Source organism: Taudactylus pleione, unplaced genomic scaffold (assembly GCF_031769625.1).
Source record: "Taudactylus pleione unplaced genomic scaffold, aTauple2 ptg000863l, whole genome shotgun sequence".
In the NCBI taxonomy this organism is placed as follows: domain Eukaryota; kingdom Metazoa; phylum Chordata; class Amphibia; order Anura; family Myobatrachidae; genus Taudactylus; species Taudactylus pleione.
In genome coordinates, this window is record NW_028285265.1 from 371,143 (window position 1) to 390,473 (window position 19,331).

The following is a 19,331-nucleotide window of genomic DNA, read 5'->3' on the forward strand; positions in this document are numbered from 1 at the left end:
AACCATATATTATAGATCACTCATGTTACTGACCGCTGGTCACAGGAAGAGGCAGGAGAGCCATATATTATAGATCACTCATGTTACTGACCACTGGTCACAGGAAGAGACAGGAGAGCCATATATTATAGATTACTCCTCTTACTGACCACTGGTCACAGGAAGAGGCAGAACAGCCATATATTATAGATCACTCCTCTTACTGACCGCTGGTCACAGGAAGAAGCAGGAGAACCATATGTTATAGATCACTCCTCTTACTGACCGCTGGTCACAGGAAGAGACAGGAGAACCATATATTATAGATCACTCCTCTTACTGACCACTGGTCACAGGAAGAGACAGGAGAGCCTTATATTATAGATCACTCCTCTTACTGACCGCTGGGTCACAGGAAGAGGCAGGAAAACTATATATTATAGATCACTCCTCTTACTGACCGCTGGTCACAGGAAGAGGCAGGAGAGCCATATATTATAGATTACTCCTTTTACTGACCGCTGGTCACAGGAAGAGGCAGGAGAGCCATATATTATAGATCACTCCTCTTACTGACCACTGGTCACAGGAATAGACAGGAGAACCATATATTATAGATCACTCCTCTTACTGACCACTGGTCACAGGAAGAGACAGGAGAACCATATATTATAGATCACTCATGTTACTGACCACTGGTCACAGGAAGACCCAGGAGAGCCATATATTATAGATCACTCCTCTTACTGACCGCTGGTCACAGGAAGAGGCAGGAGAACCATATATTATAGATCACTCCTCTTACTGACCGCTGGTCACAGGAAGACCCAGGAGAACCATATATTATAGATCACTCCTCTTACTGACCACTGGTCACAGTAAGAGGCAGGAGTGCCATATATTATAGATCACTCATGTTACTGACCACTGGTCACAGGAAGAGGCAGGAGAGCCATATATTATAGATTACTCCTCTTACTGACTGTTGGTCAGAGGAAGAGCCAGGAGAGTCATATATATTATAGATTACTCCTCTTACTGACTGCTGGTCACAGGAAGATGCAGGAGAACCATATATTATAGATCACTCCTCTTACTGACCACTGGGCACAGGAATAGACAGGAGAGCCATATATTATAGATCACTCATATTACTGACCGCTGGTCACAGGAAGAGACAGGAGAGCCATATATTATAGATCACTCCTCTTACTGACCGCTGGTCAGAGGAAGAGCCAGGAGAGTCATATATTCTAGATTATTCATGTTACTGACCGCTGGTCACAGGAAGAGCCAGGAGAGTCATATATTCTAGATTATTCATGTTACTGACCGCTGGTCACAGGAAGAGCCAGGAGAGTCATATATTATAGATTATTCATGTTACTGACCACTGGTCACAGGAAGAGGCAGGAGAACCATATATTATAGATCACTCCTCTTACTGACCACTGGGCACAGGAATAGACAGGAGAGCCATATATTATAGATCACTCATATTACTGACCGCTGGTCACAGGAAGAGACAGGAGAGCCATATATTATAGATCACTCCTCTTACTGACCGCTGGTCAGAGGAAGAGCCAGGAGAGTCATATATTCTAGATTATTCATGTTACTGACCGCTGGTCACAGGAAGAGCCAGGAGAGTCATATATTATAGATTATTCATGTTACTGACCGCTGGTCACAGGAAGAGGCAGGAGAACCATATATTATAGATCACTCCTCTTACTGACAGCTGGTCACAGGAAGATGCAGAAGAACCATATATTATAGATCTCTCCACTTACTGACCACTGGTCACAGGAATAAACAGGAGAGTCATATATTATAGATCACTCCTCTTACTGACCGCTGGTCACAAGAAGAGGCAGGAAAACTATATATTATAGATCACTCCTCTTACTGACTGCTGGTCACAGGAAGAGGCAGGAGAGCCATATATTATAGATCACTCCTCTTACTGAGCACTGGTCACAGGAATAAACAGGAGAGTCATATATTATAGATCACTCCTCTTACTGACCGCTGGTCACAGGAAGAGGCAGGAGAACCATATATTATAGATCACTCCTCTTACTGACCACTGGTCACAGGAAGAGGCAGGAGAGCCATATATTATAGATCACTCCTCTTACTGACCACTGGTCACAGGAATAGACAGGAGAGCCATATATTATAGACCACTCCTCTTACTGACCGCTGGTCACAGGAAGATGCAGAAGAGCCATATATTATAGATCACTCCTCTTACTGACCGCTGGTCACAGGAAGAGGCAGGAGAACCATATGTTATAGATCACTCCTCTTACTGACCGATGGTCACAGGAAGAGGCAGGAGAGCCATATATTATAGATCACTCCTCTTACTGACCGCTGGTCACAGGAAGACCCAGGAGAGCCATATATTATAGATCACTCATGTTACTGACCGCTGGTCACAGTAAGAGGCAGGAGTGCCATATATTATAGATTACTCCTCTTACTGACCACTGGTCACAGGAAGAGGCAGGAGAGCCATATATTATAGATCACTCATGCTACTGACCACTGGTGACAGGAAGAGGCAGGAGAGCCATATATTATAGATCACTCATGTTACTGACCGCTGGTCACAGTAAGAGGCAGGAGTGCCATATATTATAGATTACTCCTCTTACTGACTGCTGGTCACAGGAAGAGGCAGGAGAGTCATATATTATAGATCACTCCTCTTACTGGTCACAGGAATAAACAGGAGAGTCATATATTATAGATCACTCATGTTAATGACCGCTGGTCACAGGAAGAGGCAGGAGAACCACTTATTATAGATCACTCCTCTTACTGATTGCTGGTCACAGGAAGAGGCAGGAGAGCCATATATTATAGATCACTCCTCTTACTGACCGCTGGTCACAGGAATAGACAGGAGAGCCATATATTATAGATCACTCATGTTACTGACCGCTTTTCATAGGAAGAGGCAGGAGAGCCATATATTATAGATCAATCCTCTTACTGACCGCTGGTCACAGGAATAGACAGGAGAGCCATATATTATAGATCACTCATCTTACTGACCGCTGGTCACAGGAAGAGGCAGGAGAACCATATATTATAGATCACTCCTCTTACTGACCGCTGGTCACAGGAATAGACATGAGAGCCATATATTATAGATCACTCCTCTTACTGACCGCTGGTCACAGGAATAGACAGGAGAGCCATATATTATAGATCACTCATGTTACTGACCGCTGGTCACAGGAAGAGGCAGGAGAACCATATATTATAGATCACTCCTCTTAGTGACCGCTGGTCACAGGAATAGACATGAGAGCCATATATTATAGATTACTCCTCTTACTGACCGCTGGTCACAGGAATAGACAAGAGAGCCATATATTATAGATCACTCATGTTACTGACCGCTGGTCACAGGAAGAGGCAGGAGAACCATATATTATAGATCACTCCTCTTAGTGACCGCTGGTCACAGGAAGAGGCATAAGAGCCATATATTATAGATCACTCATGTTACTGACCGCTTTTCATAGGAAGAGGCAGGAGAGCCATATATTATAGATCAATCCTCTTACTGACCGCTGGTCACAGGAAGACCCAGGAGAGCCATATATTATAGATTACTCCTCTTACTGACCGCTGGTCAGAGGAAGAGCCAGTAGAGTCATATATTATAGAATATTCATGTTACTGACCGCTGGTCACAGGAAGAGGCAGGAGAACCATATATTATAGATCACCCATGTTACTGACCGCTGGTCACAGGAAGAGGCAGGAGTGCCATATATTATAGATTACTCCTCTTACTGACTGCTGGTCACAGGAAGAGGCAGGAGAGTCATATATTATAGATTATTCATGTTACTGACCGCTGGTCACAGGAAGAGGCAGGAGAACCATATATTATAGATCACTCCTCTTACTGACAGCTGGTCACAGGAAGATGCAGAAGAACCATATATTATAGATCTCTCCACTTACTGACTGCTGGTCGGTCACAGGAAGAGGCAGGAGAGCCATATATTATAAATCACTCCTCTTACTGAGCACTGGTCACAGGAATAAACAGGAGAGTCATATATTATAGATCACTCCTCTTACTGACCGCTGGTCACAGGAAGAGGCAGGAGAACCATATATTATAGATCACTCCTCTTACTGACCACTGGTCACAGGAATAGACAGGAGAGCCATATATTATAGACCACTCCTCTTACTGACCGCTGGTCACAGGAAGATGCAGAAGAGCCATATATTATAGATCACTCCTCTTACTGACCACTGGTCACAGGAAGAGGCAGGAGAGCCATATATTATAGATCACTCCTCTTACTGACCACTGGTCACAGGAATAGACAGGAGAGCCATATATTATAGACCACTCCTCTTACTGACCGCTGGTCACAGGAAGATGCAGAAGAGCCATATATTATAGATCACTCCTCTTACTGACCGCTGGTCACAGGAAGAGGCAGGAGAACCATATGTTATAGATCACTCCTCTTACTGACCGATGGTCACAGGAAGAGGCAGGAGAGCCATATATTATAGATCACTCCTCTTACTGACCGCTGGTCACAGGAAGACCCAGGAGAGCCATATATTATAGATCACTCATGTTACTGACCGCTGGTCACAGTAAGAGGCAGGAGTGCCATATATTATAGATTACTCCTCTTACTGACCACTGGTCACAGGAAGAGGCAGGAGAGCCATATATTATAGATCACTCATGCTACTGACCACTGGTGACAGGAAGAGGCAGGAGAGCCATATATTATAGATCACTCATGTTACTGACCGCTGGTCACAGTAAGAGGCAGGAGTGCCATATATTATAGATTACTCCTCTTACTGACTGCTGGTCACAGGAAGAGGCAGGAGAGTCATATATTATAGATCACTCCTCTTACTGGTCACAGGAATAAACAGGAGAGTCATATATTATAGATCACTCATGTTAATGACCGCTGGTCACAGGAAGAGGCAGGAGAACCACTTATTATAGATCACTCCTCTTACTGATTGCTGGTCACAGGAAGAGGCAGGAGAACCATATATTATAGATCACTCCTCTTACTGACCGCTGGTCACAGGAATAGACAGGAGAGCCATATATTATAGATCACTCATGTTACTGACCGCTTTTCATAGGAAGAGGCAGGAGAGCCATATATTATAGATCAATCCTCTTACTGACCGCTGGTCACAGGAATAGACAGGAGAGCCATATATTATAGATCACTCATCTTACTGACCGCTGGTCACAGGAAGAGGCAGGAGAACCATATATTATAGATCACTCCTCTTACTGACCGCTGGTCACAGGAATAGACATGAGAGCCATATATTATAGATCACTCCTCTTACTGACCGCTGGTCACAGGAATAGACAGGAGAGCCATATATTATAGATCACTCATGTTACTGACCGCTGGTCACAGGAAGAGGCAGGAGAACCATATATTATAGATCACTCCTCTTAGTGACCGCTGGTCACAGGAAGAGGCATAAGAGCCATATATTATAGATCACTCATGTTACTGACCGCTTTTCATAGGAAGAGGCAGGAGAGCCATATATTATAGATCAATCCTCTTACTGACCGCTGGTCACAGGAAGACCCAGGAGAGCCATATATTATAGATTACTCCTCTTACTGACCGCTGGTCAGAGGAAGAGGCAGGAGAGCCATATATTATAGATCACTCATGTTACTGACCGCTTTTCATAGGAAGAGGCAGGAGAGCCATATATTATAGATCAATCCTCTTACTGACCGCTGGTCACAGGAAGACCCAGGAGAGCCATATATTATAGATTACTCCTCTTACTGACCGCTGGTCAGAGGAAGAGCCAGTAGAGTCATATATTATAGAATATTCATGTTACTGACCGCTGGTCACAGGAAGAGGCAGGAGAACCATATATTATAGATCACCCATGTTACTGACCGCTGGTCACAGGAAGAGGCAGGAGTGCCATATATTATAGATTACTCCTCTTACTGACTGCTGGTCACAGGAAGAGGCAGGAGAGTCATATATTATAGATCACTCCTCTTACTGACCACTGGTCACAGGAATAAACAGGAGAGTCATATATTATAGATCACTCCTCTTACTGACCGCTGGTCACAGGACGAGGCAAGAGAGCCATATATTATAGATCACTCCTCTTACTGACCGCTGGTCACAGGAAGAGGCAGAAGAGCCATATATTATAGATCACTCCTCTTACTGACCGCTGGTCACAGGAAGAGGCAGGAGAGCCATATATTATAGATCACTCCTCTTACTGACCGCTGGTCACAGGAAGAGGCAGGAGAGCCATATATTATAGATCACTCCTCTTACTGACCGGTGGTCACAGGAAGAGGCAGAAGAACCATATATTATAGATCACTCCTCTTACTGACCGCTGGTCACAGGAAGAGGCAGGAGAACCATACAGTATATTTTAGATCACTCATGTTACTGACCTCCTTCCAGCAGGCGGATTCCCAATGGGGACACTTGCACAATGTATTTATTGTCTCCTATATTCCCAGCATATACGGTCGGGCCCTGGGTGGAAAACCCACTGGTGTCCAGCTCCATTATCTCTTGTCCTGTTTGGAGGATCTGGAAATAGAAGAATTATCAGGTGAAGACAAATAGATGCTGAAACATCGTCTGCTACATCCATATACTATGTGAGGCCATGTCATAGAGTCCAGTACCGTGGCCAGATCCCCCCTCCAGCATCCATATACTGTGTGAGGCATGTCATAGTCCAGTACCGTGGCCAGATCCCCCTCCAGCATCCATATACTGTGTGAGGCCATGTCATAGAGTCCAGTACCGTGGCCAGATCCCCCTCCAGCATCCATATACTGTGTGAGGCCATGTCATAAAGTCCAGTACCACGGCCAGATCCCCCTCCAGCATTCATATACTGTGTGAGTCATGTCATAGTCCAGTACCGTGGCCAGATCCCCCTCCAGCATCCATATACTGTGTGAGGCATGTCATAGTCCAGTACCGTGGCCAGATCCCCTCCACCACCCATATAATGTGTAAGGCATGTCATAGAGCCCAGTACCGTGGCCAGATCCCCCTCCAGCATCCATATAATGTGACACGCATGTCATAGAGCCCAGTACCGTGGCCAGATCCCCCTCTAGCATCCATATACTGTGTGAGGCCATGTCATAAAGTCCAGTACCACGGCCAGATCCCCCTCCAGCATTCATATACTGTGTGAGTCATGTCATAGTCCAGTACTGTGGCCAGATCCCCCTCCAGCATCCATATACTGTGTGAGGCATGTCATAGTCCAGTACCGTTGCCAGATCCCCCTCCACCACCCATATAATGTGTAAGGCATGTCATAGAGCCCAGTACCGTGGCCAGATCCCCCTCCAGCATCCATATAATGTGACACGCATGTCATAGAGCCCAGTACCGTGGCCAGATCCCCCTCTAGCATCCATATACTGTGTGACGCATGTCATAGAGTCCAGTACCGTGGCCAGATCCCCCTCCAGCATCCATATACTTTGTGACGCATGTCATAAAGTCCAGTACCGTGGCCAGATCCCCCTCCAGCATCCATATACTGTGTGACGCATGTCATAGAGCCCAGTACCGTGGCCAGATCCCCCTCCAACATCCAAATAATGTGTGACGCATGTCATATAGCCCAGTACCGTGGCCAGGTCCCCCTCCAGCATCCATCAATGTACAGAACGATATACACATCTGGGCTGTATGTGCCACCCTACCCAGCTTGTGTACTTGCACCAGAAGTCATCACCGAGCTCCCTTATACATGGAATGCAAGTGCCTCAATTTGTACATATATTAAAAACTCTGATGTGGCGCGGGCACAAATAAGGAAAAGTCCAAGAGCTAGACTTAGAGTGGGCACTCGCCTACCACTGTTACACGATGCCTTGCCAAAGTATTGGTACAGTATCTAAGACTGCTGCTCGGAACACTGGGAGTTTGAGTGGTGATCACCATCATTCTCTATGTGACACCAACTCATCATTGTTCCGTAAGACAAAGAAATTATCTCTATTTCTGCAAGGTCCATAGGGTTCCACAGGATACTGTCGAAGTCAAATAATTGGTTATGATCATTTTTAATTATTATCTGACGATCTAGTCATTTGTGGGCTGATAAAGAGTAAAATCGGACGCTAGTCTGCGTCGGAAGCAAACCGATGCGCACAAATGCGTGTATATATATATATATATATATCATTCAAGGTTTAGCCAAGTATGTGAGAAGCAGGTGTATGTCTGTGACAAGTAATTAAAAATACACAAAGACACTGAGTGTTTGCATATATATTGAGAAGCTCTGCATACAGATACAGTATATCTGTGGCAATTAAAATGTAACACAGACACTGATATGCTCAATTGAAGTGTTCTGAATGTAGAGTTAGAAACAATTGTCAGAATTTGACTATCGTTAGCAATTGTAGGCCATGTGTCCAATGCTGATGTGGTTAAGAAGAACTGACAATTGTATTCTAAATAAGCATAGGAACGCCTTTGTTAAAGTTATCAGACTTCTTTCCAAGGCTTGCTCCACCTGTGAGCAGGGTAAACTTCATTTTATATGACCTTTTGTAATTAGATGCAGACGGATATATCATCAAAAAATACCAGTTACTGGATAAAGCTATATTATATATATATATATATATATATATATATATATATATAGTCAGGTGCATAAATATTGGGACATTGACAGAATTTACATATTTTTAGCTCTATTCACCACCACAATGGCTTTGAAATGAAACAAACAAGATGTGCTTTAACTGCATGATTTTCAGATTTAATTTGAGGGTAATTACATCCAAATCAGGTGAACGGTGTAGGAATTACAACGGTTTCTATATGTGCCTCCCACTTTTAAGGGGCCATAAGTAATGGGACAAACTAAACAATCCTAAATCAAACTTTCAATTTTTAATACTTTGTTGCAAATCCTTTGCAGGCAATTACAGCCTGAAGTCTGGAACGCATAGACATCACCAGACGCTGGGTTTCATCCCTGGTGATGCTCTGCCAGACCTCTACTGCAAATGTCTTCAGTTCCTGCTTGTTCTTGGGGCATTTTCCCTTCAGTTTTGTCTTCATCAAGTGAAATACATGCTCAATCGGATTCAGGTCAGGGGATTGACTTGGCCATTGCATAACATTCCACTTTTTAGCCTTAAAAACTCTTTGGTTGCTTTTGCAGTATGCTTTGGGTCATTGTCCATCTGCACTGTGAAGCGCCGTCCAATGAGTTCTGAAGCATTTGACTGAATATGAGCATATAATATTGCCCGAAACACTTCCGAATTCATTTTGCTGCTTTTGTCAGTAGTCACATCATCAATAAATACAAGGAAACCAGTTCCATTGGCAGCCATACATGCCCACGCCATGACACTATCACCACCATGCTTCACTGATGAGGTGGTATGTTTTGGATCATGAGCAGTTCCTTTCCTTCTCCATACTCTTCTCTTCCCATCACTCTGGTACAAGCTGATCTTTGTCTTATATGTCCATAGGATGTTGTTCCACAACTGTAATGGATTTTTTAGATGTTGTTTGGCAAAGTCTAATCTGGTCTTCCTGTTTTTGAGGCTCACCAATGGTTTACATCTTGTGGTGAACCCTCTATAGTCAGTCTTGTGAAGTCTTCTCTTGATTGTTGACTTTGACACATATACACCTACCTCCTGGAGAGTGTTCTTGATTTGGCCAACTGTTGTGCAGGGGTTTTTCTTAACCAGGGAAATAATTCTTCTGTCTTCCACCACAGTTGTTTTCCGTGGTCTTCTGGGTCTTTTGGTGTTGCTGAGCTCTCCGGTGCATTCTTTCTTTTTAAGAATGTTCCAAACAGTTGATTTGGCCACACCTAATGTTTTTGCTATCTCTCTGATGGGTTTGTTTTGATTTTTCAGCCTAATGATGGCTTGCTTCACTGATAGTGACAGCTCTTTGGATCTCATATTGAGAGTGGACAGCAACTGATTCCAAATGCAAATGTCACACCTAGAATCAACTCCAGACCTTTTACCTGCTTAATTGATAATGAAATAACGAGGGAATAGCCCACACCTGTCCATGAAATAGCTTTTGAGTTGATAGTCCTGTTACTTTTGGCCCCTTAAAAAGTGGGAGGCACATATAGAAACCGTTGTAATTCCTACACCGTTCACCCGATTTGGATGTAATTACCCTCAAATTAAATCTGAAAGTCTGCAGTTAAAGCACATCTTGTATGTTTCATCTCAAAGCCATTGTGGTGGTGAATAGAGGCCAAAATATGAAAATTCTGTCAATGTCCCAATATTTATGGACCTGTGTGTGTGTGTATATATATATATATATATATATATATATATATATATATATAAAAATGTAATCCATGACACAAACACTAATGCACATTTGCACACACATGCATACACAGACAATCGCATGTGGGGAGCCTCTGGATGAAGGGAGGGTGATAAGTACACACTACCATGGCACCATGGAGGTGACGGAGGCCACGGACAGACGTTGAGATGACAGATTCCATGTGGGGAGCCTCTGGATGAAGAGTACACACTACTATGCTCCGTGAGGTGGCGGAGGCCATGGACAGATGTTGAGATGACAGATTCCATGTGAGGAGCCTCTGGATGTAGAGAGGGTGATAAGTACACACTACTATGCTCCGTGAGGTGGCGGAGGCCATGGACAGATGTTGAGATGACAGATTCCATGTGAGGAGCCTCTGGATGTAGAGAGAGTGATAAGTACACACTACTATGCTCCGTGAGGTGGCGGAGGCCATGGACAGATGTTGAGATGAAAGATTCCATGTGAGGAGCCTCTGAATGTAGAGGGGGTGATAAGTACACACTACTATGCTCCGTGAGGTGGCGGAGGCCATGGACAGATGTTGAGATGACAGATTCCATGTGAGGAGCCTCTGGATGTAGAGAGAGTACACTTTACTATGCTCCGTGAGGGGGAAAAGGCCATCAACATACGTTGAGATGACAGATTCCACGTGGGGAGCCTCTGGATAGAAAGAGAGATAAATACACACTACTATGCTCCGTGAGGGGGAGGAGGCCATGGATAGATGTTGAAATGCCAGATTCCATGTGGGGAGCCTCTGCATGGAGAGAGGATGATAAGTACACACTACTATGCTCCATGAGCGGGCGGAGGCCATGGACAGACATTGAGATGCTAGATTCCATGTGGGGAGTCTCTGGATGGAGAGAGTACACTCTACTATGCTCCATGAGGCAGCGGAGGCCATGGACAGACGTTGAGATGACAGATTCCATGTGGGGAGCCTCTGGATGGAGAGAGGATGATAAGTACACACTACTATGCTCCATGAGCGGGCGGTGACCATGGACAGACATTGAGATGCCAGATTCCATGTGGGGAGCCTCTGGATGGAGAGAGTACACTCTACTATGCTCCATGAGGCAGCGGAGGCCATGGACAGACGTTGAGATGACAGATTCCATGTGGGGAGCCTCTGGATGGAAAGAGGGTGATAAGTACACACTACTATGCTCCATGAGCGGGCGGAGGCCATGGACAGACGTTGAGATGCCAGATTCCATGTGGGGAGCCTCTGGATGGAGAGAGTACACTCTACTATGCTCCATGAGGCAGCGGAGGCCATTGACAGACGTTGAGATGACAGATTCCATGTGGGGAGCCTCTGGATGGAGAGAGGGTGATAAGTACACACTACTATGCTCCATGAGCGGGCGGAGGCCATGGACAGACGTTGAGATGCCAGATTCCATGTGGGGAGCCTCTGGATGGAGAGAGTAAACTCTACTATGCTCCATGAGGCAGCGGAGGCCATGGACAGACGATGAGATGACAGATTCCATGTGGGGAGCCTCTGCTTGGAGAGAGGGTGATAAGTACACTCTATTATGCTCCATGAGGCAGCGGAGGCCATTGACAGACGTTGAGATGACAGATTCCATGTGGGGAGCCTCTGGATGGAAAGAGTACACTCTACTATACTCCATGAGGCAGCGGATGCCATGGACAGATGATGAGATGACAGATTCCATGTGGGGAGCCTCTGGATGGAGGGAGTACACTCTACTATGCTCCATGAGGCAGCGGAGGCCATGGACAGACGTTGAGATGCCAGATTCCATGTGGGGAGCCTCTGGATGGAAAGAGTACACTCTACTATACTCCATGAGGCAGCGGATGCCATGGACAGATGATGAGATGACAGATTCCATGTGGGGAGCCTCTGGATGGAGGGAGTACACTCTACTATGCTCCATGAGGCAGCGGAGGCCATGGACAGACGTTGAGATGCCAGATTCCATGTGGGGAGCCTCTGGATGGAGGGAGTACACTCTACTATACTCCATGAGGCAGCGGATGCCATGGACAGATGATGAGATGACAGATTCCATGTGGGGAGCCTCTGGATGGAGGGAGTACACTCTACTATGCTCCATGAGGCAGCGGAGGCCATGGACAGACGTTGAGATGCCAGATTCCATGTGGGGAGCCTCTGGATGGAGGGAGTACACTCTACTATACTCCATGAGGCAGCGGAGGCCATGGACAGATGATGAGATGACAGATTCCATGTGGGGAGCCTCTGGATGGAAAGAGGGTGATAAGTACACTCTACTATGCTCCGTGAGGCAGCGGAGGCCATGGACAGACATTGAGATGTCAGATTCCATGTGGGGAGCCTCTGGATGGAAAGAGTACACTCTACTATGCTCCGTGAGGCAGCGGAGGCCATGGACAGACGTTGAGATGACAGATTCCCTGTGGGGAGCCTCTAAATGGAGGGAGGGTGATAAGTACACACTACTATGCTCTGTGAGGCGACGGAGGCCATGGACAGACGATGAGATGAGAGGCTCCATTTGGGGAGCCTCTGGATGGAGGAAGGGTGATAAATACACACTACTATTCTCCATGAGGCAGCGGAGGCCGTGGTTCATACTGAGAAATTAAAATGCAAGAGACAGAAGATGATAGTGGAGCCCTAACACCACATGCTGGCTGCAGGGCTTTATGGGGAAAAGAGCTGGTGTAATATTACCCGGTGACCCAGATCTGAGGGGCAGAGGATCTACACTACCGTGCTGCCAATGTCTCACTCACCATAGTGGAGTCTTCACGACTCAAGATCAGGAACCCATGGCGGCTTTTTTCATCCACTTCTTCTGCCTCAACAGCGCTGGCTTCTCCTTCTTCTGACTGCAGATGGGCGAGAATGAGAGAAGATAGGATATACGGAGGAGTATGAAGGAAGGAGAAGCATAAGATGGACCTATAGATGTGTCTAAATACATCTATCCTCCGTGCACTACAAGTCACGCCACACATAATGCTGGAGCTCAGTGTGACTCGGTAGCACTGAGCGACTTTTGTGCCACTTGATACCTTCAAATGCATCTTATTCACACAGAGGTGCAAATAGATAGCACATGCAGCTTCTGTGGAGTACAATGATATACAGCATGTCTATGTTCTGTGTGTGTGTGACTGCGGCTGTATCTGCATGTGAGACGCTACGTTACAGTGTTACAGCTGCTGAGTACAATGATATACAGCATGTCAATGTTCTGTGTGTGTGACTGTGGGTGTATCTGCATGTGAGACGCTACGTTACAGGGTTACAGCTGCTGAGTACAATGATATGCAGCATGTCTATGTTCTGTGTGTGTGACTGTGGGTGTATCTGCATGTGAGACGCTACGTTACAGGGTTACAGCTGCTGAGTACAATGATATACAGCATGTCTATGTTCCGTGTGTGTGACTGCGGGTGTATCTGCATGCGAGACGCTACGTTACAGGGTTACAGCTGCTGAGTACAATGATATACAGCATGTCTATGTTCCGTGTGTGTGACTGCGGCTGTATCTGCATGTGTAATGCTACGTTACAGGGTTACAGCTGCTGAGTACAATGATATACAGCATATCTATGTTCTGTGTGTGTGACTGCGGGTGTTTCTGCATGTGAGACACGTTACAGTGTTACAGCTGCTGAGTACAATGATATGCAGCATGTCTATGTTCTGTGTGTGTGACTGCGGGTGTTTCTGCATGTGAGACGCTACGTTACAGGGTTACAGCTGCTGAGTACAATGATATACAGCATGTCTATGTTCTGTGTGTGTGACTGCGGGTGTTTCTGCATGTGAGACGCTACGTTACAGGGTTACAGCTGCTGAGTACAATGATATACAGCATGTCTATGTTCTGTGTGTGTGACTGCGGGTGTATCTGCATGCGAGACGCTACGTTACAGGGTTACAGCTGCTGAGTACAATGATATACAGCATGTCTATGTTCTGTGTGTGTGACTGCGGGTGTATCTGCATGCGAGACGCTACGTTACAGGGTTACAGCTGCTGAGTACAATGATATACAGCATGTCTATGTTCCGTGTGTGTGACTGCGGCTGTATCTGCATGTGTAATGCTACGTTACAGGGCTACAGCTGCTGAGTACAATGATATGCAGCATGTCTATATTCCGTGTGTGTGACTGCGGGTGTTTCTGCATGTGAGACGCTACGTTACAGGGTTACAGCTGCTGAGTACAATGATATACAGCATGTCTATGTTCTGTGTGTGTGACTGCGGGTGTTTCTGCATGTGAGACGCTACGTTACAGGGTTACAGCTGCTGAGTACAATGATATACAGCATGTCTATGTTCTGTGTGTGACTGCGGGTGTTTCTGCATGTGAGACGCTACGTTACAGGGTTACAGCTGCTGAGTACAATGATATACAGCATGTCTATGTTCTGTGTGTGTGACTGCGGGTGTATCTGCATGCGAGACGCTACGTTAAAGGGTTACAGCTGCTGAGTACAATGATATACAGCATGTCTATGTTCCGTGTGTGTGACTGCGGCTGTATCTGCATGTGTAATGCTACGTTACAGGGCTACAGCTGCTGAGTACAATGATATACAGCATGTCTATGTTCCGTGTGTGTGACTGCGGCTGTATCTGCATGTGTAATGCTACGTTACAGGGCTACAGCTGCTGAGTACAATGATATACAGCATGTCTATGTTCTGTGTGTGACTGAAGGTGTATCTGCATGTGAGACGCTACGTTACAGGGTTACAGCTGCTGAGTACAATGATATGCAGCATGTCTATGTTCTGTGTGTGTGACTGCGGGTGTTTCTGCATGTGAGACGCTACGTTACAGGGTTACAGCTGCTGAGTACAATGATATACAGCATGTCTATGTTCTGTGTGTGTGACTGCGGGTGTATCTGCATGTGAGACACTATGTTACAGTGTTACAGCTGCTGAGTACAATGATACACAGCATGTCTATGTTCTGTGTGTGTGACTGCGGGTGTTTCTGCATGTGAGACGCTACGTTACAGGGTTACAGCTGCTGAGTACAATGATATACAGCATGTCTATGTTCCGTGTGTGTGACTGCGGCTGTATCTGCATGTGTAATGCTACGTTACAGTGTTACAGCTGCTGAGTACAATGATATACAGCATGTCTATGTTCTGTGTGTGTGACTGCGGGTGTATCTGCATGTGAGACACGTTACAGTGTTACAGCTGCTGAGTACAATGATATATAGCATGTCTATGTTCTGTGTGTGTGACTGAGGGTGTATCTGCATGTGAGACGCTACGTTACAGTGTTACAGCTGCTGAGTACAATGATATACAGCATGTCTATGTTCTGTGTGTGTGACTGCGGCTGTATCTGCATGTGTAATGCTACGTTACAGGGTTACAGCTGCTGAGTACAATGATATACAGCATGTCTATGTTCTGTGTGTGACTGCGGCTGTATCAGCATGTGAGACACTACGTTACAGGGTTACAGCTGCTGAGTACAATGATATGCAGCATGTCTATGTTCTGTGTGTGACTGCGGGTGTATCTGCATGTGAGACACTACGTTACAGTGTTACAGCTGCTGAGTACAATGATATGCAGCATGTCTATGTTCTGTGTGTGTGACTGCGGCTGTATCTGCATGTGTAATGCTACGTTACAGGGTTACAGCTGCTGAGTACAATGATATACAGCATGTCTATGTTCTGTGTGTGACTGCGGGTGTATCTGCATGTGAGACGCTACGTTACAGTGTTACAGCTGCTGAGTACAATGATATGCAGCATGTCTATGTTCTGTGTGTGTGACTGAGGGTGTATCTGCATGTGAGACGCTACGTTACAGTGTTACAGCTGCTGAGTACAATGATATACAGCATGTCTATGTTCTGTGTGTGTGACTGCGGCTGTATCTGCATGTGTAATGCTACGTTACAGGGTTACAGCTGCTGAGTACAATGATATACAGCATGTCTATGTTCTGTGTGTGACTGCGGCTGTATCAGCATGTGAGACACTACGTTACAGGGTTACAGCTGCTGAGTACAATGATATGCAGCATGTCTATGTTCTGTGTGTGACTGCGGGTGTATCTGCATGTGAGACGCTACGTTACAGTGTTACAGCTGCTGAGTACAATGATATGCAGCATGTCTATGTTCTGTGTGTGTGACTGCGGCTGTATCTGCATGTGTAATGCTACGTTACAGGGTTACAGCTGCTGAGTACAATGATATACAGCATGTCTATGTTCTGTGTGTGACTGCGGCTGTATTTGCTTGTGAGACGCTACGTTACAGGGTTACAGCTGCTGAGCACAAAGATATACAACATGTCTATGTTCTGTGTGTGACTGCGGCTGTATTTGCATGTGAGACGCTACGTTACAGTGTTACAGCTGCTGTGTACAATGATATACAGCATGTCTATGTTCTGTGTGTGACTGCGGGTGTATCTGCATGTGAGACGCTACGTTACAGGGTTACAGCTGCTGAGTACAATGATATACAGCATGCCTATGTTCTGTGTGTGACTGCGGGTGTATCTGCATGTGAGACACTACGTTGCAGAGTTACAGCTGCTGAGTACAATGATATAGAGCATGTCTATGTTCTGTGTGTGTGACTGCGGGTGTATCTGCATGTGAGACGCTACGTTACAGGGTTACAGCTCCTGAGTACAATCATATACAGCATGTCTATGTTCCGTGTGTGTGAATGCGTGTGTATCAGCATGTGAGATGCTACGTTACAGTGTTACAGCTGCGGAGTACAATGATATACAGCATGCCTATGTTCTGTGTGTGACTGCGGCTGTATCTGCATGTGAGACGCTACGTTGCAGAGTTACAGCTGCTGAGTACAATGATATACAGCATGTCTATGTTCTGTGTGTGTGACTGCGGCTGTATCTGCATGTGAGACGCTACGTTACAGGGTTACAGCTCCTGAGTACAATCATATACAGCATGTCTATGTTCCGTGTGTGTGAATGCGTGTGTATCAGCATGTGAGATGCTACGTTACAGTGTTACAGCTGCGGAGTACAATGATATACAGCATGCCTATGTTCTGTGTGTGACTGCGGGTGTATCTGCATGTGAGATGCTATGTTACAGTTGCTGAGTACAATGATATACAGCATGTCTATGTTCCGTGTGTGTGAATGCGGGTGTATCAGCATGTGAGACGCTACATTACAGGGTTACAGCTGCTGAGTACAATGATATACAGCATGTCTATGTTGTGTTTTTGACTGCGGGTGTATCTGCACGTGAGACGCTACGTTACAGATGTTACAGCTGCTGAGTACAATGATATACAGCATGTCTATGTTCTGTGTGTGACTCACATGCTGATACACCCGCAGTCACACACAGAACATAGACATGCTGTATATCATTGTACCCAGCAGCTGTAACCTTGTAACGTAGCTTCTCACATGCAGATACACTCACAGTCACACACAGAACATAGGCATGCTGTATATCATTATACTCAGCAGCTGTAACCCTGTAACATAGCGTCTCAATCACACACACAGAACATAGATATGCTGTATATCATTGTACTCAGCAGCTGTAACACTATAACGTAGCGTCTTACATGCTGATACACCCGCAGTCACACACACGGAACATAGACATGCTGCATATCATTGTACTCAACAGCTGTAACCCTGTAACGTAGCGTCTCACATGCAGATACACCCGCAGTCACACACAGAACATAGACATGCTGTATATCAGTGTAATCAGCAGCTGTAACCCTGTAACGTAGCGTCTCACATGCAGATACACCCGCAGTCACACACTGAACATAGACATGCTGTATATCATTGTACTCAGCAGCTGTAACCCTGTAACGTAGCGTCTCACATGCAGAAACACCCGTAGTCACACACACAGAACATAGACATGCTGTATATCATTGTACTCAGCAGAAGCTGCCTGTGCTATCTATTCACATCACTGTGTGAATAAGACGCAGTTGAAGGTAACAAGTTGCACAAAAGACGGTCTCCGCTGACGACTCACACCACGGCATGGCGCAATTAGAAGGGCTGTTTAACGCGCAAGCAGGCTAGCTGTATGAGGACCCATCTGTATGTCTCCGGAAAAGACAGAGTACCTCATTAGATGATTTGTAGAACCCACCTCATCCTTCTTGGGCGCAGAGATCACCGTCCACATATCGTGACATCCAGGAAGTTCAAAGGTCGTCACAACTTGTGGTCGAATACTTTTCTGTTGTAAAAGAAAATAAGGGTATAAAGTATTCTGAAAGGTGATTGGAATATCCTGATAGTGAGCAGTATAACATACAGACACCGCTTCTCTATCTATAGCTAGAGGCTCAATAATTATTAGGACACATTGTGCCCCGTTATATGTATTTCTATAATCAGTCAGAGGATTCAGCAAAATAAACCATTAGAGAAGCACCACGATTCCTGATATTTCTCAGATTTGTGCCCCCCCTCTATCTATACCACACCCCTCCCCTATCTATACCACCCCCTTCCCTACTGCAGGGAGCAGCACTTTACGTTCTTACAGATATGTGCCCCCCCCTCTATATATACCACCCCCTTCCCTACTGCAGGGAGCAGCACTTTACTTTCTTACAGATATGTGCCCCCCCCCTCTATATATACCACCCCCATCCCTACTGCAGGGAGCAGCACTTTACTTTCTTACAGATATGTGCCCCCTCTATCTATACACCCCCTTCCCTACTGCAGGGAGCAGCACTTTACTTTCTTACAGATATGTGCCCCTCCCCCTCTATATATACCATCCCCTTCCCTACTGCAGGGAGCAGCACTTTACTTTCTTACAGATATGTGCCCCCCCCCTCTATATATACCACCCCCATCCCTACTGCAGGGAGCAGCACTTTACTTTCTTACAGATATGTGCCCCCTCTATCTATACACCCCCTT

General features: G+C 45.7%; 1 protein-coding gene across 1 annotated transcript in view; it reads right to left on the reverse strand.

Annotated features, from left to right (window-relative positions):
- CPSF1 (cleavage and polyadenylation specific factor 1) overlaps positions 1-19,331 on the reverse strand; it is a 264,399-nt gene that overhangs the window by 122,813 nt on the left and 122,255 nt on the right. The window contains exons 17-19 of the mRNA XM_088458900.1: positions 18,544-18,633; positions 13,161-13,256; positions 6,470-6,611 (exon numbers count right to left, since the gene is read on the reverse strand). Coding sequence (XP_088315026.1) covers positions 6,470-6,611; positions 13,161-13,256; positions 18,544-18,633 — 328 coding nt within the window. The remainder of the gene's footprint in view (positions 1-6,469; positions 6,612-13,160; positions 13,257-18,543; positions 18,634-19,331) is intronic.